We start from the raw sequence: 26,966 nt of genomic DNA, 5'->3' as shown, positions 1-26,966 counted from the left end.
AGAGAGAGAGAGAGAGAGAGAGAGAGAGAGAGAGAGAGAGAGAGAGAGAGAGAGAGAGAGAGAGAGAGAGAGAGAGAGAGAGAGAGAGAGAGAGAGAGAGAGAGAGAGAGAGAGAGAGAGAGAGAGAGAGAGAGAGAGAGAGAGAGAGAGAGAGAGAGAGAGAGAGAGAGAGAGAGAGAGAGAGAGAGAGAGAGAGAGAGAGAGAGATCTGTCCCACACCAAGCAGACTGTTGCTTTTGTTGGCAACACACTGACTGACCTAGATCCAGCTGAATACCAAGCTCCGTCAAAGAGCAAAGGACCTGCTTATGTTAAGCATTCCTGCACTAATTGTGCATATTTAGCATTTCGAGAGAGCAAGGGGCGAGAGAAAAACAGCAGCAGAATATCATTCAGGGCTGAATAGATGTGAACCTCATACAAGTGCAAACCACTTCTAGCAATAGCCAAAGGTTATGATGACAACTCAGTATGTGACACAGAGATGTGAGATGGAAGATGAGAACAGTGTGTTTGACACCATGTTGTGACCCCATGTTGCCTCAGCAGGAAGCTGCCCGAGTGAGAAATTTCCGTTGTGGGTACCAGCCCTGAACGCTGACCACGGGGCAGACTGGCTCAGGGCCAGGGAGGGAGGGGGGTGACGGTGAGTGGTCCTGTATGTGAGTGAGAAGTGATTGACACCCGCTTGTCACCTCACCTCTTTAGAGACCTGGGCATGAACACATGCCTGTGCACACAAACACACACATACACACACATTTGCACACATTAGAACACATACACACTAGATGTGCACGTACAGTTGAAGTCGGAAGTTTACATACACTTAGGTTGGAGTCATTAAATCTTGTTTTCCACCACTCCACAAATTTCTTGTTAACAAACAGTAGTTTTGGCAAGTCAGTTAGGACATCTACTTTGTGTGTGCATGACACAAGTAATTTTTCCTTGTGAAGATTCTGGAGGAAACAGGTACAAATGTATCTATGCATATACACAGTAAAACGAGTTCTATATTCACATAACCTGAAAGGCCGCTCAGCAAGGAAGAAACCACTGCTCCAAAACCGCCACTAAAAAGTCAGACTACGGTTTGCCACTGCACATGGGCACAAAGATTTTACTTTTTGGAGAAATGTCCTCTGGTCTGATGAAACAAAAATAGAACTGTTTGGCCATGATGACCATCGTTATTTTTGGAGGAAAAAAGGGGATGCTTGCAAGCCGAAGAACACCATCCCAACCGTGAAGCATGGGAGTGACAGCATCATGTTGTGGGGGTGCTTTGCTACAGGAGGGACTGGTGCACTTCACAAAATAGATGGCATCATGAGGTAGGAACATTTTGTGGATATATTGAAGAAACATCTCAAGACATCAGTCAGGAAGTTAAAGCTTGGTCGCAAATGTGTCTTCCAAATGGACAATGACCCCAAGCATACTTCCAAACTTGTGGCAAAATGGCTTAAGGACAACAAAGTCAAGGTATTGGAGTGGCCATCACAAAGCCCTGATCTCAATCCTATAGAATATTTGTGGGTAGAACTGAAAAAGCGTGTGCGAGCAAAGAGGCTTACAAACCTGACTTACTTACACCAGCTCTGTCAGGAGGAATGGGCCAAAATTCACCCAACTTATTGTGGGAAGCTTGTCGAAGGCTACCCAAAATGTTTGACCCAAGTTAAACAATTTATAGGCAATGCTACCAAATACGAATTGAGTATATGTAAACTTCTGACCCACTGAAAATGTGATGAAAGAAATAAAAGCTGAAATAAATAATTATGTGTACTATTATTCTGACATTTCACATTCTTAAAATAAAGTGGTGATCCTAACTGGCCTAAGCGAGGGAATTCTTACTTGGATTAAATTGAAGAATTGTGAAAAACTGAGTTTAAATGTATTTGGCTAAGGTGTATGTAAACTTCTGACTTCAACTGTCTGTAAAGCCATATCCCAGCAGGCGGGCTGCAATATCATTACAACCAGAAACTAGGTTGCTTTGATGTCATTGCAACCGGTTTTGCCCACTGGGATAGAGATATGCACATACAACATTATACAGACATGCTTTTACTCTTTTCACACAGGTCTGATGTGATTCTACATGTTTCTTCTGCCACAGTGTCTGTCCAATGCTTTACAATTCTGGTTACTTTATGGCTCTCTGATATCCCACTGGGCACAGATGTCAGTTCAACGTTTATTCCACTATGGTTCAACGTAATTCCATTGAAATGATGTGGAAACAAAGTTGATTAAAACCAGGGTGTGCCCATTGGGATGGGTCTCTCTGGGATAATGGGCTTGGATTATTCCTGGCAGCCTCTGAAACTCCAGCACTGGCAAAATGTGGGAATTTATCTATAGGACTCAGCTCTGGTTAAATATCAACGAGTTCAAGAGCATTAAAACATCATGAGGAATAAATAATTAAGCATTCTCTCTCAAGCTCACCCCTCTGGCTACATCCTCCTCTCTCTCTCCTCTGCACTCACTCTCTCTTTCTCCTCTCCAGTCTCTCTTCTCCACTCTCTCTCTCCTCTGCACTCACTCTCTCTTTCTCCTGCACTCACTCTCTCTCTTTCTCCTCTCCACTCTCTCTCTTCTCCACTCTCTTTCTACTCTTTACTCTCCACACCCTCTCTCTACTCTCCAGTCTCTCTCCTCTCTACTCAACTCTCTCTTGCTCTACTCTTCACTCTCTCTATTCTCCACCATCTCTATTATCCACTCTCTCTCCTCTCCACTTTCCATCCTCTCCTCTCTCTCTCTCTCTCTCTCTCTCTCTCTCTCTCTCTCTCTCTCTCTCTCTCTCTCTCTCTCTCTCTCTCTCTCCTCCACTTACTCTCTCTCTCCACTCCACTTTCTCTCACCTTTCCTCTCTCCTCTCTCTCTCCTCTCCTCTCGTCTCCCTCTCTCTACTCTCCAGTCTCTCTCTACTCTCCACTCTCTACTCTCTCCTCTCTCTCACTCATCTCACTCCCTCTATCTCCTCTCTCTCTCTCCTCTCCACTCTCTCTCTCTCTCTCCTCTCCACTCTCTTTCTCTCCTTTCCTCTCTCCTCTCCACGCTCTCTCTCATTTCCTCTCTCTCCTTTCTCTCTCCTCTCCACTGTGTCTCTCTCTACTCCAAGATAAATTTGTCAATATTTGTTCTTCAGAACAGTGTGCTGTGAAAGGCTTACTGAGACAGCACAGAGAAACAGTCTGACATATCCATGGATTCTTCAGTCCGAGTAAAGGCAGACTTCAAATAGTTTCTTGGGATGTTAGCAGCTGGATCTCCTCCATGTCTTTTCTTCCTGGCCTTCCTCTCTTCTCTTCTCTCTTTCTCTGTAGCCTTCTTCTCCTCACTGGGCTTCTCTCTTCTCTTTCTCCCCGGCTATTCCTTTCCTCCAGGCTCACCTTAATTTCTTCCCTTTCTATCCAGCCTTCCTCTCCTCTCTGAGCATCTGGGGGAAAGCCTCTGAGGCCACTCTCTGCTTTCCTCTGTCTATGTGTGTGTTGCCTCCTTGCCTGCCTGTGGTTTCCCCCAGGAACGTTGTCAAACCACAGACATCTCCACTAAACCGCACTGAGGTTTACCTCTAAAGCCTGCCAGGGAACCCAGGGAAATTAATAATTTCCATTTTCTATGACCTATAACATATTGGGCTCTCTGAATGAGGCTGAAATTGAAGGTTATATTGAAAGTCCCCACCCCCATCTTTCCCCAGCATGACTGACAAGCTATGTAAACCATACAGCATCTCCCCACCCACCGCCTTTTAAAACTGCCCAGGTTTGTGGAGAGCAAACTTAAGGATAGCTCCCTGCAGTGCTTTTCTTTTCTTTTGCATAGCTGTCTCTTTTGCCGATTTCTTGCTTGCTTCCTTTTACAGTATCTCTTTGTGTGTGAATGTCATTAAGTAGCTCCTAAGTAAGTGTGTGTGTGTGTGTGTGTGTGTGTGTGTGTGTGTGTGTGTGTGTGTGTGTGTGTGTGTGTGTGTGTGTGTGTGTGTGTGTGTGTGTGTGTGTGTGTGTGTGTGTGTGTGTGTGTGTGTGTGTGTGTGTGTGTGTGTGTGTGTGTGTGTGGCTCTGCTTCCTCCTTTCCACTGGCCTGTCCTCCTGCTCTCTTTCTTTCTATCGCTCTCTCTATATTCCTGTGTTTACTGCAGGCCCTCCCTGTTCTGGCTCAGCTGCAGGCACTGCGGAGCGGCAAGGAGTGTCTGCTGGCCGAGAACAGGGCCATGCTGCGTGTCCTCACCCACCTCTCCCAGATGGCCTTCCTGCCTGAGACAGAGGACCTCTAACCCCCCTGTCCCACATGCCACCACCTCTCTACCCCTCCTTGCTCTCCCCTCCCTGAGTCTTCAGCCACTCCTCCTCTCATCTGTCCTCCTGGTTCTCCTGATGCTGCACCTCCTTCCCTCCTCTCTGCTGTGCTCTTCTCAGGCAGGTCCTGCTGCTGCACCCCCCACCTTCCACTCTCACTCCTCCACCTTAAGGCCTCTCTCACTTGTGTGGCATGCCTCTCTCTGACTCACTCTCCCATAAAGCCAATTAAGGGCAGCCCCCTTAAACTCCCTCATCTATTTTAGCTACACCCATGCTGCATGGGTGATATTATTTACTAGGCTGGTACAGTACTGGTGGCAGCCTGACGTTTCTCCAGTGGTTATTATTACAGTATAGTCAGGCAAGTCACTCAATCCTTAGCTTGAACGAACTCAGAAAGAGTCTGGACGCTGCTTGAGAGACTTATGGAAGGCAGAGTGCTGAAGTCGCCAAGTAGACCTTGTAAGGATTAACATGATTGCAATTTTCCATTTCACAAACCTGACATTTTCATTGTTTGCTCATTTTTTGCCACAGTGTCCAATGCAAAGTGGCTGATAGGGAATCTGACATTTTAAACTATTACGTTTGTCTCAATCATGTGGGAGTGGAATGTGTGATCTCATTGGCATCCGTCGACTCACTAAACCCTTTTCCACTGGCCAAAAGACGTGCACAATAATGTAGTGTGTGTGTGTGTGTGTGTGTGTGTGTGTGTGTGTGTGTGTGTGTGTGTGTGTGTGTGTGTGTGTGTGTGTGTGTGTGTGTGTGTGTGTGTGTGTGTGTGTGTGTGTGTGTGTGTGTGTGTGTGTGTGTGTGTGTGTGTGTGTGTACTACACACAGCTCTGTCTGAGGCAGAAGCAGAACTGGACAAACAGTTGGACCAAAAATGTGCAGTATGCATCGTCAAATATAATACATAACAATATGCTGCTATTTAATTGCGGTGACTGGAATAGGCCGGAGGGGGTGATGAGTTCATCATTGTCTGTGAAGGTAGACTTTTCAGGCGAGCACACAACGTTATTGTTCACTGCACTGTCTGTGGGGGATGGGGGAGATTTTTACAAAGATTGTGGTTATTTTTAGTCATTATTCATGCTGTGGGAGGTGACCTAGATTGCGGAAGCTGACCGCCTTGCATATCTCTCTCTCTCTCTGTTTCGATTCTCTCTCGGTTTGTAGTTTGCACATAGAACCATAAGCCAAATCATGTCCCAACCTTTTCCACGATCATACTGTATCCGCATGCTCTCATTGCTTTACATCATATTTTGCTGAAAGCCTGCCTTTTCTCCACTCTTCGCATGTTGTGACTGTAGAGATTGTAGTGTTCAATCATTTAGCAACGAGTTCCTGGTGATTAAATATTGCATATCATTCTTACTTTGCCTGAAAATTAAATGTCTGTCAATGTCCCTTAAATAAGAAGGAACATAGACAAACGACAAGGCAGTGTAACTTGTACATATTTCTGTCTACAGGCCATTATGTGTCACCGCTGTTCCCTGTTGCGAATTAGCTGCCATGACAATCTAATGCTGCTCTCTCTGTTCCTGTAGGTCTTGACAGAGCTTAAATCAGACAACCAGAGACTGAAGGACGAGAATGGGGCTCTGATCCGTGTCATCAGCAAGCTGTCCAAGTAAGAGGTTGGAAGCCTCTGTCCAAAGTCATAGTATACTTCCTTCAAGCTTGCAATGTGTGTCACTATCATTGGCCTTCGGCACCCTCCCACCCTGAGACTGTACCATGGTGCTCAGTGACACTTACCTGCCAACTGTTCTCAGAGGCATGGTGAGGAACCGTCAAATTCCTGATGACCCCTGGCCTACTATGACTCCATGTTCATTGGCTCACTTCATACCAGGAGGTCAAAGTGGGGAGGAGAACACACAGCGTTCACTCAAAGAGGGTGTTGATCTGGGGTACAGTAAACTCCGAAGCTCCAGGCCAGAAATCTCTAACCAATATCACATCCACATATTTTACCTATACATCACAAACATATGTTGATTTTGTGCTTCAGTGTGCACTGCAGAAAAAAAAAACACTGAAAAAACAATCATAGGTATAACTGTTATGACATTGATAACATTACACATTGTCAGTTGTGTTTATATCATTAGTCTTTATGGTTTATAGTTCAATTGAAGTCCACATTTCCATCACAGACCATTTTCTCTGAGCTGATCATGAACCTTTTCCTGCTTTGATTTTAGTGTGGTGTACGGTACCATGGTCTCTGGCGAGACAGATGTCACATTTGTTGGATATTTTTATATAATTTATGCATTTTTTCACTCAAATATTTATACTTATACTCAACCATATTTTTACCAATATATTATTAATATGTATCCTCTTTAAGCATTTTAGGAAACACTACCATTAGTCTACATAGTGCCTCACGTTATGAGATGGACAGCATTTGTTTTTTTCCCCCAGGTGAAACCTGTACATGATTCGTAATGCAGATAGCACAGGGCACAACACAGGGCACAACACAGGGCCTCTTTATCACAGGACGTCATGGCACCTTAATTGGGGAGGACGGTCTTGTGGTAATGGCTGGAGCAGAATCAGTAGGAATGTTATCAAATCAAACACATACACTCCATTCCAGCCACGAGACCGTCCTCCCCAATTAAGGTGCCACCGACGTCCTGTGATAACGAGGCCCTGTGTTGTGCCCTGTGCTATAACGTGAGACACTTTGTGTACTACATGTGCCTTTCCTGAAAGAACAATACAGCTATCTGTCTACACATGTACTGTAAGTATATTTAAAGACAGTATCTTACGTTGAAACAACTTTACCATGTAGACCGAAAAAAACTGAAATGCTACTTGTACATGTCTGTGGTTTGATCACTTGCTCAATAAACTGTAGATGGTTAAATATGTGATAACTGTCATTATGTGTGTTCTCACTCTACCAAAATCTTTATCACTTGGCATTAAGTGCTTCTCAAAGGAATTGTTGAGTGCTGAGCGCTAAATTCCAGATATCATGCGATAAAAACTGGTATAAAACCAATGAACACACTGATGCTGAAGTTAATATCCCCTTGTAGAGAGGTTACAGAATAAAGAATAGAGCCATGATGCACAGACAATACATGAGTCCAAGCTTATTAAAAGGCCTTTATTTCCTATTTGTTTCTTACAGAGCTGGTAACACTTATGATAGATCTGTATTGAGTTATTTGGTTCCCTCGATAACTTTACAAGGATCCTCGATGCTCATCCACTGACGGGCCGTGGGCAGTTTGTATAGGAGCAACTTTTTGTGTCCAGTCAAGGGCTAAAGCATGCGATCCACAGTAGGCACAAGTACTGACATGAACACATACACCACAACACTAAGACACGAAGAAACACAGCCAGAGGACACGTAATCTCATGGTCCTCTGAGGCTTAAAAAGAGGATGAAGAGAAAGTATTTTGGAATGCAATTGTAGTATGGAAAATTAGAAGTGAAGGAAGAGTTCAAGAGAGAGGGTTGGTACTATTCTGCATGTTTTGGTAGTATATATATCCATGTTGTAAACGCGAAGGACGACGTTCCTCTGAAAATCAGTATCATTCTGGATCCAAAGGAGCCCCCAGCGAGTCCATTTCCACAACAACAGCACATTAATGCTAAGACAGAAAAACAGTGAATTCATGGTGGGAAAGTTCAATCATTGTCTTTTCCATTGGTCCTAATGCAGTTTTGCATTCTAAATAGAATAGAATAGAAACACAACACCAACCTAGTGATTATTACAGTAGAAAGAGGAAACACAAACAGAGATGGGAGAACACACTGTAAGGTGGTGAGTGACCTAGGCCAACTGAGACACTACTGAACACATTATTGACATGGAAGTTGTATGACTTTTTTGTTATTTCTCTACTTTCTCTCTGCATTGTTGGGAAGGGTCTGTAAGAAAACATTCCCCTGTAAGTCCACACCTTTTGTTCACGAAGCATGTGACAAATCCAATTTGATTTGATATGATGCTCTAGTTTGGAGGGTATCCCTTTGAAAATCACATGCTTTTTCATAAAGTACTTGAATAAATTCATTTAAAAAGCTTGATAGAAATAAAACAGCTAGTAGGACAAAAGAACAGTAGAATGTAGTGTGTGAATCATCGTGTTCTCAATCCATTGTTCCTTCACCGCTGAGATATAGCCTGCAGTTAGTTTCTAAAGCAGTTGTGCATAAAGTAGATCTATCAATTTAGGCTTTCAAAAAATAGGTAATCCTATAATATAAACATTTTAAACCATTGTAAATAAAAACATCTTTGTTAATCATTTTTATCACAACTTAAATGTACACTTAAGAATGGTTTATGTATTCTGGGCATGCAGATATATACGTCTGGTAAGTTGCAGTAGTACTGTGTTTTATCACTGCAACCTCTAACTTTATAAAGGGCCTATGCTTTTTGTTCTTGAAACATACATACATACATACATACATACATACATACATACATACATACATACATACATACATACATACATACATACATACATACATACATACATACATACATACATACATACATACATACATACATACATACATACACACAAACACACAGTTGTCAGTCGTTTTCCCCATATAGGGAACTGTCCAATGACCGTGGCAGTGTAAAAAGCATTGAAACAATCAAATCTTTTTAATAAAAATGTGCTATATTTGAACCTTTAATCACAGTTATTTTATAATCTAACCTGCATCCGCATCAGTGGAAATATTTGGGCTCTGAAAGAGATTCAAACAGATTACTGATGACGATTTCATGGAATTGTAAATATAAATGGATATACTGGCAGTATTTTGGAAAGACACTGAAATCGTCAACTGGATTGAAGTTCCATGTGCATTGGTTTGGTCACAGTTCAAAAGGATTGATTGTGACATTGAGAAGCAACATCAATGATCCCATTATAAAATAGTTGCAAACATCAAACAACACTATGATTATTATTTCAATAGTTTTGCTATTAGAGGAATTGTTGACTTGAAACAGCTGGTTTCCATCAAAGTGTCTAAGATTAGACTGTAGATGATTTATCTTAACTTTACTGTTTACCATGAATGCAACATATGTTGATCAGACAATAATGCTGAGACTTGGCACTGTTACAAGATAGATAGATATTTCTGCCATATCTTTGATCACAATGTTATGTCATGTCTGTAAAGCCTCTGTGGATGAAAATAGAGGGATCCATACATCGCAGTCAGGGTCCTAAATGAATTGCACTCAGCCCAAGGATCACCAACAGACCAGCCTGACACTCACATTTCAATAATGTAAATGTTCCAGATGACTTCTTCAGGTATTTTCGATAACATCTTATGAGATAAGAAGAACCATGATTCATACTATCAAAACAAGGCATATACAAATGACATCACTGGAATATATTAGCTCAAATAAAGACAGCTTTAACATCTTCAAAGTAGAGAACAAAATCACATCCACTATACTAAACTCACAACTGCTCTCAGTGCTCAATATTTTGCCTTCTAGAATCTAGATGAGTACAGAGTTCTGAACAGAATGTACATGACAAACACTGACCTAGGAAGATTAAGAAGTGTTTTTTTGTTTTTTTTACAAATCAATAACTAGTTATACAGCAGAGCTCTAAAGAGCTAGTGCTTGAGTATTATGGCTTTAGTTTTTATCTAATTCAACTATCTGTATACACATTCACATATATGTGTGTAATTAGCACTGTAAAATATATATAATTGCAAAGGGTGTCAGGTCATTAAACCAACGCAAAGTAAAACTCCCCCAAAAAGGTTTAATGTACAGTAGGGGACTCCAAGCTTTATGTCTAGTGTGGAGATGTGTGGATTCAGTTCTGGTGGGCTCATTAGCATCCTAAATAGTAGGCTTGTAATACATGTTTGTCCAGAAATCGGGTTGATCTTTTTTACAGTCTTTTTAACCAAATGGTGGATATGTTTCAGCAATGTCACTGATCATTGAAGAGTTCCACTTTGGAATAGTTGTATTTCTTGAACTTGGAGACCCCCTACAATCACTGATGTTTGGCAAGAAGACCAACAGACTTAAATCATCTCAAAGGAAACAATACTTAAATAAATACATTTGAAATCAATTATAATTCATCCAAATGAAATCACAAGGATTTAGATAGCAAGCATGCGGCTACATTTTTATCCTACATGAACTCACACACAGTACTTGACGACAAACTTGCTTAAAAGTTTAGGCATGGACAGAATCATATTATTCTAATATATTATGACATTGTCTCCAATAATCCATTCATGGAAAATACATACATACCGTATTTGTTTCATTTAGAAAATATACAGTGTATCTTTTTTCCTGCATTGTGTTACAGTATTAAAATGACAAATGACACCCAGGTACACAAATTATTTTTGCTTTATCTCTAAAACATGCTATTTTGTACAGTATTTTGTAGAAACATGCAGTATCAACCTGTATGAACTATGTATATAGGCAAAACTACTCACCGATGGGTCGTTTGATTGCTTGCATTTAGTCTTTTCTTTAGTGTTGCTTTTTGAACATAAAGAAACTAAATCAAATGAAATATAAAACATAACTAATCTGACCCCTACTGGACATATACATAAAGAGATGGTTGTCCTATAGAGAAAAGTAATACATTAACCAACATTCACCACTGTTATTCCCAAAAGTATAAAAGTTGTCAAACTTAAAACATTAAACTGCTTTGCTTGTTCTTAAACACAATCAAGTACTTTTTACCGTCCTTGAAATACATTGCTTTGAACTATTTTGTTGTTTGGAACGAGATGGTGCACAGAGACAGTTCATGTCCCATTACATTACTAGTGTGGCTCGACAGTCTAATGGCATTTTTCTACGACTTTTACATTTTTTAAATGTCAATTTAATTCAGTCAGATGATCAGTTTTATACTCAAATTTATCTCAAGAGAAATTCAAAATGTAAAATCACTTATTCAGCGAAGGAACTGAGGAACAGCATTTAATTGAAATGTGTCTTATTCCCAATCAGAAGACTTTTGAATATGTGACCTGACTCAAACTCACGACATCTCATCACAAAAACTCCATAGATCAAAGAACAATGTACAACCACATAACATAGAGATACCCAGTATAGTGCAATTAGATTCAGCAGTTTGGCCATCTGTGTATAACATACACATAACGGCAACCTTCCAGATCTTATCCTTTCAATCAAACTTAACAACAACAATTGTCTCAGAGCAATCAAAGTGCATTCACAAGAAAAACAAGGTTAAAATGATCAAAGAAAAACTACAAAAATAATGATTCACTCTCGTTTTTTTTTACCAGAAATGATTAATCATAAAATAAATTGTTAAATCTCTGGTTTTTGGAGAGTAGAATTAGAACAGAACATTTTGATTTAAAGTGCTTGAGGAATAAAAGTGTTTGACGTTGAAAAGAAAAGAGTGAGTAAAAAACAACACAGCTAATTGGAAGGCGTCCCTGGTAGTTGAGAATTGCTTATTTCATTACTCGGAAGGCTTGTCTCCTTTATGACTGTAAGACGGATACAGGGATTCCTTTGAATAAGTGAAATCCTTGTTGTGAGTCCATGACTAATGGCAGTAGCACTGAACAGGGAGATAGATCCTAAATAGTAGAGGCATTGGAGGGGAAGGTGGTAGATTGCAGGCAGTAGAATAGTAGAATAGACACCTGACAAACAACATTGTGTCAACCAGGGTCTAATTCAGTCCTTGGAGTCTCCACACAGATATTCTCACAGATATGCTCTCTCTTGCATGCATGTAAGTGTCTATCATGGCCCATGTTGGGAAAGCATGGAAGAGAGAAATATCTGTGTGGAAACTCCAAGGACTGAATGGGCCCTTCCATTCAGTCCTTGGAGTTTCCACACAGATATTCTTTCTCTTGCATGCTTTCCCAACATAGGCCATGGTAGACACTTACAGTGGCTCATAGTCCCTTTATCCTAAACATATTTCACATCTCTACTCTGTTGACTGACAGCCACAAACGGTGTTATTGAGAGACACTCGAGAGACTCTCCTGTTGCCATTTCAGTGATAAATTTAGGCTAGTCTTAGATTATGGAAAAATAAACCAATCCAGCACCAGACTGAGATGTTAAAATCATCAAAAACATTATTCTCTGATCATGTTGCGGAGCATTTTGAATAACAACCCGTTTAGAAAAAAAGGCATGAAGTTTCAGTTCTCTCAGTGTACCTGAGAATATGGGTGAGCAAATGAGCTAATGATCAAAAAGGCAGTGTGTTAACAGTGTGGGGTAACTGGATATTGTCTATCTCTACTCTTTACCCAACTCTAGGAATGTAGTTCAAACTAATCGTATCTAGTATGTAGTAAGTAAGTAACTGGCAGGTGTGGAGCATGGTGCAACAATACACCCAAGGAATGAACCTGCTTGTGTTTTTCCTCTATTACATGGCAGTATAAAGCATTTTAAGTATTAAGCAGAATTGAAGCAACGGTGTTTCTAAGGGGAGGAGATGAAAAGGTACAAAATGAGTGAATGTGTGGTTTTACTTCCCTAATCCTCCATCACATTGGACCGCTGTTTTCACACTCTAGGCTCCTATCCTCATGACACAATGTAACTAACTGCAACCCCAATACAAACATCAATTGAGTGATATTGTGACTGTCTCCTTGTGGAATGAATGTTTTTTTTTTTTTTTTTTTTTGATCATGTCTATTGGGATATAGGTAGGTATCTTTTGTGGTATAGGGTGTAGAATTGGTTGGTGTGTTGGTTTGGAATGTATTATTGGGAGATGTGTAGGACCAGGAGTGAGGAGGATGGGTAGGTTTGGGTATGGGTGTTAGTGGGTAGAGGAGGTTTACTTCTTGGCGTTCAGGGCTGCCAGCGAAGCATCAATCTCCTCCTCGGGCTGCAGTGGATGCCACTGGGCGATGGGGCGGCGAGGGTTAGCCAGCATGTCGGACCAGTGCTTCAGCTGGGTGCCAGTCGCCTTGCTGCCCACCCAGATCTTCCCGATTGCGTCGTTTTTACCGATCTTGTCATAATCCAGCACTGTGACCACAGCTTGGATTTTCTAGGGAATGAGAAAAAGCAAGTGTTATATTATTGACAATTAGAAAGATATTACAGAATATAATTGCCCAATTGAATTTTAATTCCATGGTGTACAGTATGTATGCCTTTGGTACTTTGTCCCCTTTCAGTTATACACTCTTGCATTACTGTCATCTAATTCAATGATACACAAGGGGGCATAATTCATTCTGGTTTTAGAATGGCTGTGCTGCGGTCAGGTAGGTAGTTAGGTAGGTAGGTAGGTAGGTAGGTAGGTAGGTAGGTAGGTAGGTAGGTAGGTAGGTAGGTAGGTAGGTAGGTGGGTGGGTGGGTGGGTGGGTGGGGGTGGGTGGGTGGGTGGGTGGGTGGGTGGGTGGGTGGGGGGAGGGTGGGTGGGTGGGTAGGTGGGTAGGTAGGTAGATAGATAGGTAGGTAGGTAGGTAGGTAGGTGGGTGGGTGGGTGGGTGGGTGGGTGGGTGGGGGTGGGAGGGTGGGTGGGTGGGGTAGATAGATAGATAGGTAGGTAGGTAGGTAGGTGGGTGGGTGGGTGGGTGGGTGGGTGGGTGGGTGGGTGGGTGGGTGGGTGGGTGGGTGGGTGGGTGGGTGGGTGGGTGGGTGGGTAGGTAGATAGATAGGTAGGTAGGTAGGTAGGTGGGTGGGTGGGTGGGTGGGTGGGTGGGTGGGTGGGTGGGTGGGTGGGTGGGTGGGTGGGAGGGTGGGAGGGGGTGGGTAGGTAGGTAGGTAGGTAGATAGGTAGGTAGGTAGGTAGGTAGGTAGGGGTGGGTGGGTGGGTGGGTGGGTGGGTGGGTGGGTGGGTGGGTGGGTGGGAGGGTGGGTGGGTAGGTAGGTAGATAGATAGGTAGGTAGGTAGGTAGGTGGGTGGGTGGGTGGGTGGGTGGGTGGGTGGGTGGGTGGGTGGGTGGGTAGGTAGGTAGGTAGGTAGGTAGGTAGGTAGGTAGGTAGGTAGGTAGGTAGGTAGGTAGGTAGGTAGGTAGGTAGGTGGGAAGGTAGGTAGGTGGGTAGGTAGGTGCGTGGGTGGGTGGGTGGGGTGGGTGGGTGGGTAGGAGGTAGGTAGGTAGGTAGGTAGGTAGGTAGGTAGGTAGGTAGGTAGGTAGGTAGGTAGGTAGGTAGGTAGGTAGGTAGCTGGGTAGGTAGCTGGGTAGGTAGGTAGGTAGGTAGGTAGGTAGGTAGGTAGGTAGGTAGGTAGGTAGGTAGGTAGGTAGGTAGGTAGGTAGGTAGGTAGGTAGGTAGGTGGTGCGTGGGTAGGTAGGTAGGTAGGTAGGTAGGTAGGTAGGTAGGTAGGTAGGTAGGTAGGTAGGTAGGTAGGTAGGTAGGTAGGTAGGTGGGTGGGTAGGTGGGTGGGTCTTTTTGAGTGCTTTGTTCACAGCTGTACACTACCTGCATCTGCTCAATAGGAATCTCAAAGCTGAAGGACTCGTTGTAGTATGGATTCAGAGTGTTCTTCTTCACCGTGGTCTTCTTCTTCTTCAGACGCTTGCCGTTCTGCATCAAGTTGATCTTCACATAGGGATCTACACACAGAGGGATTGATACACACAGCCAGGTATTAAAACAAGCCTGGTATCAGACTCACTATTGGGATTATTAACAAACATGGCTTTATGTCGTTTAATAGATGTATCTTATTGCCTCTGTCACATTGTTTCAGCAGAGTTCAATCATTAAAACACAATACTTCATTACCATCGGGGCTACAGTAACAAAAGGAACCCAGCAGTGGTTGCAATGCAGTAAACTGCCAGCAGATGGTTGCAGTGCAGTTTAGCTGAAGGGAGTGAAGAGTCGTGGGAACATCAGTGTCAGCACATGAGCGCAAACTGAATGGCCCCGGAGATTGGCTGCTTGCAATGTAGCCTACAGCAGCTCGCCATACAGATCAAAATCATACGGTCGGTTCACAAGGTTTTACTGGATCCTATTTCATGTTATATAATCTAGCCTTTATCACAGAATAATGCACAAAGAAACACTCTGAAATAGCTGTATTAATATAGATTTGGGAATATAGATTTGGGTGTCGTACTGTGTGAATAGAGGGATTGCCTCGACCTTGACCAAGGGGACATTGAACCAGGATATGGGAGATACTGTATGGGCGGCTTAAACTTCACTGTTCTTCCGTTCAATTGTTTTATTCACAGTGATCATTATGTTTCCATATTTTACCTGACAGTCCTCCCACGTCCATCTTCTTGAGGTTCTTGGCCTCCAGGATACAGATGGTAAGTTTCCCAGCAGTGGGCACATAGCGCAGAGAGATGCAGATATCTCCCAGCTTCTCTTGCTGCGTGTGGGATGGGAGAAGAAGGTAAAGAGGAGAACAAAACCTATTCAATCTAATAATATTCCTCCTCAATGTTCATCCTCATTGTGTGCATGTCTTCCATTCGCACTAAGCAACTCCTAAATATAGGGAACCATTCACACTAAGCAACACCTAACTATAGGGAACCATTCACACTAAGCAACACCTAATATAGGGAACCATTCACACTAAGCAACACCTAACTATAGGGAACCATTTCAACACTATAGGGAACAACACCTAATATAGGGGAACCTAAATATAGGGAACCATTTCACACTATAGGGAACAATTCACACTTTGCAACGCTAAATATAGGGAACCATTCACACTAAGCAACACTAAATATAGGGAACCATTCACACTATGCAACACTAAATATAGGGAAGTATTCACACTATGCAACACTTAATATAGGGAACCATTCACACTATGCAACACTAACTATAGGGAACCATTTGCACTATGCAACACTAAATATAGGGAACCATTCACACTATGCAACACTTAATATAGGAAACCATTCACACTAAGCAACACTAAATATAGGGAACCATTCACTATGCAACACTATGCAACACTTAAATATAGGGAACCAACCATTATGCAACACTAAATATAGGGAACCATTCACACTATGCAACACTAATATAGGGAACCATTCACACTAAGCAACACCTAAATATAGGGAACCATTCACACTATGCAACACTAAATATAGGGAACCATTCACACTAAGCAACACCTAAATATAGGGAACCATTCACACTAAGCAACACTAAATATAGGGAACCATTCACACTATGCAACACTAAATATAGGGAACCATTCACACTATGCAACACTAAATATAGGGAACCATTCACACTATGCAACACTAAATATAGGGAACCATTCACACTATGCAACAATAACTATAGGGAACCATTCACACTAAGCAACACCTAATATAGGGAACCATTCACACTAAGCAACACCTAACTATAGGGAACCATTCACACTAAGCAACACCTAATATAGGGAACAATTCACACTATGAAACGCTAAATATAGGGAACCTTTCACACTAAGCAACACCTAAATATAGGGAACCATTCACCCTAAGCAACACTAAATATAGGGAACAATTCACACTATGCAACACTAAATATAGGGAACCATTCACACTAAGCAACACTAAATATAGGGAACCATTCACAATATGCAACACTAAATATAGGGAACCATTCACACTATGCAACACTTAATATAGGGAACCATTCACACGAAGCAAAACTAAATATAGGGAACCATTCACACTATGCAACACTAAATATAGGGAACCATTCACACTATGCAACACTAAATATAGGGAACCATTCACACTATGCAACACTTAATATAGGGAACCATTCACACGAAGCAACACTAAATATAGGGAACCATTCGCACGAAGCAACACTAAATATAGGGAACCATTCACACTATGCAACACTAAATATAGGGAACCATTCACACTATGCAACACTAAATATAGGGAACCATTCACACTATGCAACACTAAATATAGGGAACCATTCACACTATGCAACACTAAATATAGGGAACCATTCACACTATGCAACACTAAATATAGGGAACCATTCACACTAAGCAACACCAAATATAGGGAACCATTCACACTATGCAACACTAAATATAGGGAACCATTCACACTATGCAACACTAAATATAGGGAACCATTCACACTATGCAACAATAAATATAGGGAACCATTCACACTATGCAACACTTAATATAGGGAACCATTCACACGAAGCAACACTAAATATAGGGAACCATTCGCACGAAGCAACACTAAATATAGGGAACCATTCACACTATGCAACACTAAATATAGGGAAACCATTCAACACTAAATATAGGGCAATGCAACACTAAATATAGGGAAATTCACATTGCAACACTAAATATAGGGAAGCAACAACAATAAATATAGGGAAATTCATATGCAACATTAAATATAGGGAACCATTTCAACACAAATATAGGGCAACAACATCAAATATAGGGAACCATTCACACTATGCAACACTAAATATAGGGAAACACTAAGCAACACCTAAATATAGGGAACCATTTAAGGAACACCAAATATAGGTAACCATTCACACTAAGCAACACTAAATATAGGGAACCATTCACACTAAGCAACACCACATATAGGGAACCATTCACTCTAAGCAACACCAAATATAGGGAACCATTCACACTATGCAACACTAAATATAGGGAACCATTCCCACTAAGCAACACCTAAATATAGGGAACCATTCACTCTAAGGAACACCAAATATAGGTAACCATTCACACTAAGCAACACTAAATATAGGGAACCATTCACACTAAGCAACACCTAAATATAGGGAACCATTCATACGACGAGGATGAACATAATTCTGAACTGTACAACATGATATGTATTTCAAAGGACTGAATAAAAGTGGGAGATGGTCTTCAACATTTTACCTCTTCTTTCTCTGCACTGTCCAGGTCCCTCCACTCCTCCAGTGGCTGGGCCAGGTCCAGTTTGTGCAAGGGTAGTTTCACCTCTCCAATGACGTCATGCTTCGAGAAGCGGTCAAAGTCAAAGACCTGCATGACCAAAGTCTTGCCACCCATCTCTTGGAATGGAATCTGAAAAACATCAAAACCCCCATCAATATCACTTTCTTTTGTAAATGTTAGCCTCTGAAGTCTCTCTAATGTGATTAGTGATGAATTTAGTCTGTCCCTCATTTACGTGAACTGAACTCTCAATTGTAACATGGTGAAACTATTCCTTTTTAAATACTATTCCTTTTTAAATATGTTTCCAAAAGAAACATATAATAGTAAAATCACAGTGTAAAAGCAGATGAGCTGGTTCTACTCCTCTTTGGCTATTTTCTGGGGTTTTGTGGTGGAAAACTGAGCGGGTCGAGTATATCACGTCAACCTTGTTACCCATAGATAGACAGGTTAGACATTTTTTAACAACTAACCTTTTTTAAAGGTTTCCTTGAATTGCAACTCCCTGTTGCACACAACAAGCTTCCATTCCCGTCATCACAAGGGATTTATGGCTGATTTAAGGTGAAATCGTCAACCCTGTTTCTTTAATTTGCACTTAATAGGCACTTTCTAAAGTACATTTTGTCCAAAATTAAATTAAACAAATTAGAGATTGTTTGAAGGAAATGCATCTGTGCATCTACTAATGCAAGTCTAGGCTCTGCCTCTATTATCAGCGGAGGAGATTCAGTGGGGGAGGCTAGTTGTGTCACGAACCTTGCCGAAGATGGTGCCTCTTCCTGTTCGGGGGATGCTCGTCGTCGCCAGTCTATTAGCTACCATCGATTCCCTTTCCGTTTGTTTTGGGTTATTGGGTAATTGGGTACACCTGTTTTGTATTAGGGTTTGTTTGTAGGGTATTTAAGGGCACTAGGCCCGCTGGGTATTTGTGCGGGCTTGTTTGTGTTACTCTGTGTTTGATGGTGTGAGTTATTCGTATATTTATTCTCCGGACTATTTTGTCCTGTTGTTTGGACTGGCAACAAGCCCTGTGTGTTGGCGTGACTGTTTTGTTGCGCTGGGGAATAAATTTGAAAGAAAGACTGAACCCTGCTCTCTGCGCCTGATTCCACCCACCACTCCTAGTTGATCGTAACAAGTTGGTATCAGATGCAGGGAGTCAGTGGACTGGGGAATCTCTTATGAGGTGTTATCTGAAATACCAGCCCAGCGGATGGATCAGAAGAAAGAGAGCATAGCTGATGCATCAGGCTTTGGGCAACTGGCTGTCTGGCAGGAGTTATGGTCTGGCCAACCATCACAGTTTAGGTATATTAGATTTACCTTTATAATTCTGATACACGTTATATATATAAGAGAGAGAGAAAGAAAGAGAAAGAGAGAGAGAGAGAGAGAGAGAGAGAGAGAGAGAGAAAGAGAAGAGAGAGAGAGAGAGAAAAATCAAAATACAGTAGCCTACCTTGAAAACAAAGGTCTCATTGAAGGTAGGGTTCAGCGTCTTCTTGTGCACCTTGGTGGTAAAATGCTTCTTCTTGTCTGGGAGGACATAGACCTTGACATAGGGGTCAGAGGTGCCGCCACTGTCCATGGAGAGGAGATCAGCTGCTTGGAGGAGGCCTACTGTGAGCTAGGGATCAGAGGTGAAGGGTAAAAGGGGTCAGTCAATTTGCTCTATGCATGATTAATCAGTCTCAATGTACCCAGACAGTGTCCTCTCACAGTTCCACAGAGACAACCCACAGTTCTTTGAACATATGTTTCTTTGAACAGATCAAAGAAAGCCCTTACTTTATGCTTGTGTAACACTACGATGAACATGATAAAGACGCTTTGGTGTGGTGAGGTCTGTCTGTCTGTCTGTCTGTCTGTCTGTCTGTCTGTCTGTCTGTCTGTCTGTCTGTCTGTCTGTCTGTCTGTCTGTCTGTCTGTCTGTCTGTCTGTCTGTCTGTCTGTCTGTCTGTCTGTCTGTCTGTCTGTCTGTCTGTCTGTCTGTCTGTCTGTCTGTCTGTCTGTCTGTCTGTCTGTCTGTCTGTCTGTCTGTCTGTCTGTCTGTGCTCCTCAAAGTATCAGTGAACAAAGACATTCTCCACAGAAGAGTATGATGATGGAGCAAATGCTGCATAACAGGTCAAGGAAATCCATTCATACGCTGCATATATAACACAAACAAGGAATGGAATCTTTGTAAAAGTTTGACTGATTTGATCTCGAAAGCATAACCGTAGAACAATGGATTGAATCAATCCTTTAGTGTCAGCAAATTCACATTTACAGCTGTCCTTGGCTTTTGGACCAACGCAAAGCTGCATTTCCAAAGGATAAAAAACTCTCAGCAAATGGCAAAAGTCCATTGCCTTTGAAAGCCGTCATGTGGAAAAAAAACTACCTTGGACTAGATGCTTAGGCAGTTAGCTTTGTTTTTTCCTTTTTACAGCACAGTAAAATTGTCTATTTTTTAAGCTCTGGGGTCGTCAAAAAGCCATCTGCTCAAGTCAAAACACCCACCTTGTTGTCCTGGAAGTCGTAATCTATGGAATACTGAAGCTTCCCAAGCTTTTCTTTCTCCTTCACCTCTTCCTCTTTCTCATCTCCAGTCATACCAGTCTCAGCATCATCTTCATCATAATCATCATCGTCCTGTTTCTGGAATGACAAGGGGGAGGAGGGGGCAGAGTGGGCGTCAGACATTTGAACAAATAGTCAAAAACACCTATAGATTCTTTTTCAGTGGTCCAGTTAGTCACAGCAGCCATCTATCTACCTGCCACTTACCCCCTGCTTGCTTACCCAGATGTTACTAGTGCATCTTTTCATCGATGACCTTGGTTGCAACATGACTTGATTTCACCATTCCTTGAGTGACACCATTTTGCTTTTGCAAAATATATTCATAATTAATTCTTTACTGTATACATTCATTGACATAACATAGAAAGATATCGATATACTGAATGTCAAAAGGACAAAAAAGGGCAGTAAAACAGTCGAGGTTTGCTACAGGGGTAGCCCCAGACAGGACAAATGTTTTATGTTCTTGCTGCAAATCCTGGCATTTTGACATTGATAAAGGTTTGTGTCAAAGTCCACAGAAACAATACAATGCTTGTATTCTGTTTTCTCCTTGTTGCCGGGAACTGCACTCCAACCTCCCAGAAATCTGTTTGCACTATTACTGTCTCAGATTACACCTCCACTGACATAATCATCGTAATTACTTTAATTACTGAAAAATCGACACTAATCTACAGCAGATATGAGCTCATAACTCCTGCTAATACACATTGCGTGTTACAGATGTATTGTACAGTATCTCTAGTTATAAGGAACATTTACAAATCCCAGTGTCAGCTCATGTGATAATATAATTAGCCAAATAGCTAACCATGACATCATCGTATAATTACTGACCCTTAAGGGATTTTTTGCCTAACTTCTAATGCATTTATTTTATATTGTCCTCAACACATACTGTACATTACTTAATAATGTCAATTAGTAGAGCCATGCTATTTATCGCAGAGCTTACCCTGGAAGTGGAACTGGGGCAGACTGCAGCTCATTCTGTTGTATTCCATTCACACACAAACACAGACCCAATTACTAACCCATTCACACAAACACACTGTATTCTACATATTATATTCACCCTTGCATACACAGCCTTACATACTTAATATACCTCACATCTACTGAGCAAACATTTAACCAACAACAAGCACACATAAGCACACACTCTCATGCAAAGGCTCTCGCATGCAGGCTTGCAGAAAAACTCACCCACTCTTCAAACACACGTGCAAACACACACACACACACACACACACACACACACACACACACACACACACACACACACACACACACACACACACACACACACACACACACACACACACACACACACACACACAAACACAACACACACACACACACACACACACACACACACCATCTCCTTATAGTGGCATTCTGTACATTTGTTGAGGTAAATGCTTTACATTCGAGCATGCCATGTCAATCAATGCAGGAGAATACAGTAGTCTTTAAATAATGTGAATGAAATGACTCAGCCTTTTTCAGTCTCCTTTAGTCTCAATAATGACTCCTGATGTGCATTAAAGTAATGTATCAATGTCAGTAATATTTTTGTTAGTCAAGATTGGCGTGCTTTGCAATCCTGAAAAACTCTGTGTACACTCTTAGGAAAAAAAGTGCTATCTAGAACCTTAAAGGGTTCTTCGGCTGTCCCCATAGGAGGACCCTTTGAATAACTTTTTGGGATTCCACGTAGGCTCTACCTGGAACCAAAATGGGTTCTCCTATGGGAACAGCCAAAGAACCCTTTTGGAACCCTTTTTCCTTAGAGTGTTCGTGAAAATTGCACATCCATGAGAAGTAATGCTATATTGGAGAGCTCCAGTCTAAATCATACCATACATGCAGTGGGATTCAAAGATTACAGAAAGGTATGTCCAAAAGTATGTCCCCATCATCATAACTACGATAACTTTTCATTTGTGAGCTCACATTCTGCAAGGAATTCAGAAATCAAACTGTAGGCAGCCAATTGAAGTACCAGGGTTTAGATTTGAATCATGCTGTCTAAAGAGAATTCAAATGTGGCTCACATTATTACCAGTAGGCAAACTTTCTGACCCCCATTCTTTTCCACTAACACCACTGCTCCAGGGAGAAAGGGAAATGTTGATTATAACCTAATTGGTCAGCATCATCTTGGGTCATCCAGGATAGTTACTCTCAAGTCAAGTTGTGGCCATTCAATGATACCTTCTGAAAAGGTTGGTCTTTGTCAAGAGATACAAACCACTTTGTCTCACCTTGATCTCTGAGCATGTTTGCACAGCTGAATTTATGATGTAGAAATTATGTATGAATTTCACACTGAAAGCATGGAAAAGACTAGTATTATAGTTACTGTAAGAGACTATGAACAATAATGTGCTTCATTAGGTCATTTGATTGTGGAAACATGTTCATAAATCTCAGCGGGTAATGTTTCCCCCATTATTTGACAATAGCCAACCTCACCCTTTGCACATGCATGTTAGTGATCTCTAGTGGGTTGCCTCAGTGCACTCGTCATCATTCAGAGGCTCAACCATAGGATGAGTTGCAAGTTCATTTCAAAAACATTTAAAACAATTCCACTTTCAGAGGTCTTATAGTTTGTTTGTTTTATCTTTTGCCCAAAATTGCAACCTCTCCATGGATACTCAAGACATCATCATGGCAGTCGGTGCGGTAGCATATCAAATCAATAGACTTGCAAAGCAGCTTAATCTTTCCCATAGCTACACCCTCAAGCACCCACAGCACCTAAGCTTGCAAGACATAAAAAGCCATAGCACCCATTGTAATAATCCCCAATCCCCTTCCACAAGCCCAGCCCACCCCCATCTTTCCCCTGCCCTACGCTTAAACAGAGGCCAGAGAGGTGTGCCTCATGCCGTCAGACCTACCGTATACAGAGAAGTCCACCACAGTCAAGATACATGGAGCACACATAAGACACAAAGCAGGAAGGAGGAGAGCAGGGAGAAAGGAAGAGATTGAACTCACAGCAGACACCATAGAGGGAAATGAGAGCAGAGGCAGAGTCAACGACTACACTATAGGACAGGAAAAATGACACAGTGCTAGAACCCCACTAAGGCCAGCTCTAAACTAGAGGCCGTGTGTTTTATTTAACCATCAGTTTGGGGATCTTGCTGTTGTTGAAGAACCAAAATGTAATCTGTAAAATGATCGATTATGCACTAGACTAGAACATTTAGCCCCACAATGTCGCTACGGGCTGTTTAGAATTAGAATTTTGGCATGGCTATTCTGTGCTAATTGGTAAGCATTATATATTCCATCAACAATAGTATAATTCCCCCATGCAAAAGAGCCCAGCTGTGTCATTTTTCACCCTGGTCCCAAAGCACAACAGAAAGCACCACTAACATGTCTGACAAATACAATATATAACAACAAGAAATGAAGAAGGAAGGGGGGGTATTTTCTAGAGATTTTGACAGTTCAATAATGGGCTAAATGACTTACTAAATATATACAATGTTATGAATTCTAAAATGGCTAGACAGGGCTCTATTTTCACTATGCCATCCACTGAGTGATGTGGTTGTCAATTATATAAAGAACAGCTTTAAGTTTGGTGTTAGTTCCCAATGTATTTATTCTGATTTATAACTATACAATTACCCCCCCCCCTCTGGCTTGAACATACCTCTCCTCCTTTCATGTTCGTCATGCCCATTTCCCCCTTCCCTTTCTTGCCCTTCTTGTTCTTCTTTTTCTTGCAACAGCACTTCTTAACGATGCAGAAGCAGCAGGTGAGAATCAGGGTAGCAGCTACAACTGCAATGGCGATGATGGCCCATGATGGCACTAAGATACACACACACACACACACACAAACACACACACAGAAACATACACAAACACACACAAACAAAACACAATTAGGTAACAATTAGATTTGGTGCAAATGAGATTTTCAGAGAATGCCATTCGCAACGATACCGCCTGATCAATACATAATAAGGGCCTAAAGTGGATGTCACTGCCTTCAGGGGGAGAACAGATCTATAGTGAACAAAAATATAAACGTAACATGCAACAATGTCAAAGACTTTACTGAGTTACAGTTCAAATAAGGAAATCAGTCAGTTGAAAATAATTCATTAGGCTCAAATCTATGGATTTCACATGACTGGGAAAACAGATACCTTTAAAAAAAGGTAGGGGTGTGGATAAGAAAACCAGTCAGTATCTGGTGTGACCACCATTTGCCTTATGCAGTGCGACACATCTCCTTCGCATAGAGTTAACAGGTTGTTGATTGTGGCCTGTGGAATGTTGTCCCACTCTTCTTCAATGGCTGTGCGAAGTTACCAGATATTGGAGGGAACTGGAACACACTGTCGTACACGTCAATCCAGAGCATCCCAAACCGCTCGCCCCTACGATGGTCTGCGGTTGTGAGGCCGGTTGGATCTACTGCCAAATTCTCGAAAACAACGTTGCAGGCGGCTTATGGTAGAGAAATTAACATTAAATTATCTGGCACAGCTCTGGTGGACATTCCCGCAGTCAGTATACCAATTGCAACATTGTGTTGTATGGCAAACTGCATGTTTTAGAGTGGCCTTTTATTGTCCCCAGCATAAAGTGCACCAGTGCAATGATCATGTGTTTAATCAGCTTCTTGATATGCAACATCTGTCAGGTGGATGGATTATCTATCTTGACAAAGGATAAATGCTCACTAACAGGGAAGTAAACAAATTTGTGCACATGTAACGGATGTGAAACGGCTAGCTTAGTTAGCGGTGTGCGCTAAATAGCGTTTCAATCGGTTACGTCACTTGCGCTGAGACCTTGAAGTAGTAGTTCCCCTTGCTCTGCAAGGGCCGCGGCTTTTGTGGAGCGATGGGTAACGATGCTTCGTGGGTGACTGTTGTTGATGTGTGCAGAAGGTCCCTGGTTTGCGCCCGGGTATGGGCGAGGGGACGGTTTAAAAATTATACTGTTACACACAACACAATGTAAAATTTATATGATCTTATATTTCAGCTCGTGAAATGTGGGCCTAACACTTTACATGTTAAGTTTATATTTTTGTTCAGTGTAATTATCAATAAAAGTCATGCAAACTCATCTGGATAGGTGTGGGTGTTAGGTACTGTGCAACATCCAGACAGGCACTCACATGGGATCTTGTCAATCTCATTGAGGAACTTATTCTTGATGTCGTCAAAATCGCCGTTTTTGACGGCCTCTGTGGAGTTGTCAGCTGCGGTGGAGGCCACGGGGCCAGGGGCAACAGTTAAGACTGCGGCCCCAGTGGGCTCCGGTCCGACCATGGCTTCAGGCTTCTTCTTGAACAGGTTCCACTTCATCCTAGACGGCTAGGCCACACACACAGTCCTTGTGAATAGAGAGAGGGCTGTTAACACAGTTGTAAATGAGTCCTACATGTACATAGCATTCTGGACTCCAAAAGTCTTGATTATAAGTATAGTAAGGTCATATCTAGTGAAAGAGAGTGACCTGGATCTAAGTATTTGACTGATTTGTGACTCACTGACACTGCCCCGGGTTAGAGGGGAATAAAGCATCCCAAAAGTTAACACGGAGAGGAACATGGAGATTAACATGGAGATGTAAATGGGCAGGAACCTGGAGATGTAAATGGGGGTGAACATGGAGATGAACATGGGGGTGAACATGGGGGTGAACATGGGGATGAACATGGGGGTGAACATGGAGATGAACATGGGGGTGAACATGGAGATGTAAATGGGGTGAACATTGGGATGTAAATGGGGGTGAACATGGGGATGTAAATGGGGATGAACATGGGGATGAACATGGAGATGTAAATGGGGGTGAACATGGGGATGAACATGGAGATGTCAATGGGGGTGAACATGGGGATGAACATGGAGATGTAAATGGGGGTGATGGGGGTGAACATGGGGATGAACATGGAGATGTAAATGGGGGTGAACATGGGGATGAACATGGAGATGTAAATGGGGGTGAACATGGGGATGAACATGGAGATGTAAATGGGGGTGAACATGGGGATGAACATGGAGATGTCAATGGGGGTGAACATGGGGATGAACATGGAGA

General features: G+C 42.0%; 2 protein-coding genes across 6 annotated transcripts in view; one reads left to right on the top strand and one right to left on the bottom strand.

Moving 5' to 3' along the window:
- LOC124032044 (protein phosphatase 1 regulatory subunit 12B) overlaps positions 1 to 7,231 on the top strand; it is a 38,782-nt gene extending 31,551 nt beyond the window's left edge. Inside the window, exon 12 of the mRNA XM_046344044.1 lies at positions 5,888 to 7,231. Within this exon, the coding sequence (XP_046200000.1) occupies positions 5,888 to 5,974 (87 nt within the window). The 3' untranslated portion in view covers positions 5,975 to 7,231. The remainder of the gene's footprint in view (positions 1 to 5,887) is intronic.
- A 230-nt stretch (positions 7,232 to 7,461) lies between these two features.
- LOC124032043 (synaptotagmin-2-like) overlaps positions 7,462 to 26,966 on the bottom strand; it is a 107,881-nt gene continuing 88,376 nt past the window's right edge. For 4 of the 5 annotated variants that reach the window (XM_046344040.1, XM_046344039.1, XM_046344041.1 and 1 more), the window contains 8 exons: positions 26,038 to 26,255; positions 24,553 to 24,713; positions 20,808 to 20,945; positions 19,762 to 19,929; positions 18,258 to 18,425; positions 15,611 to 15,728; positions 14,822 to 14,955; positions 7,462 to 13,442 (listed from right to left, as the gene is read on the bottom strand). In XM_046344040.1, coding sequence (XP_046199996.1) covers positions 13,227 to 13,442; positions 14,822 to 14,955; positions 15,611 to 15,728; positions 18,258 to 18,425; positions 19,762 to 19,929; positions 20,808 to 20,945; positions 24,553 to 24,713; positions 26,038 to 26,227 — 1,293 coding nt within the window. In that variant the 5' untranslated portion in view covers positions 26,228 to 26,255 and the 3' untranslated portion in view covers positions 7,462 to 13,226. The remainder of the gene's footprint in view (positions 13,443 to 14,821; positions 14,956 to 15,610; positions 15,729 to 18,257; positions 18,426 to 19,761; positions 19,930 to 20,807; positions 20,946 to 24,552; positions 24,714 to 26,037; positions 26,256 to 26,966) is intronic. The other variant, XM_046344043.1, reaches the window with a different exon arrangement.

The sequence above is a fragment of the Oncorhynchus gorbuscha genome, linkage group LG03 (genome assembly GCF_021184085.1).
Source record: "Oncorhynchus gorbuscha isolate QuinsamMale2020 ecotype Even-year linkage group LG03, OgorEven_v1.0, whole genome shotgun sequence".
NCBI lineage: Eukaryota > Metazoa > Chordata > Actinopteri > Salmoniformes > Salmonidae > Oncorhynchus > Oncorhynchus gorbuscha.
Note: the sequence above shows the minus strand (reverse complement) of the source record. Positions and strands in the feature narration are given on the sequence as shown.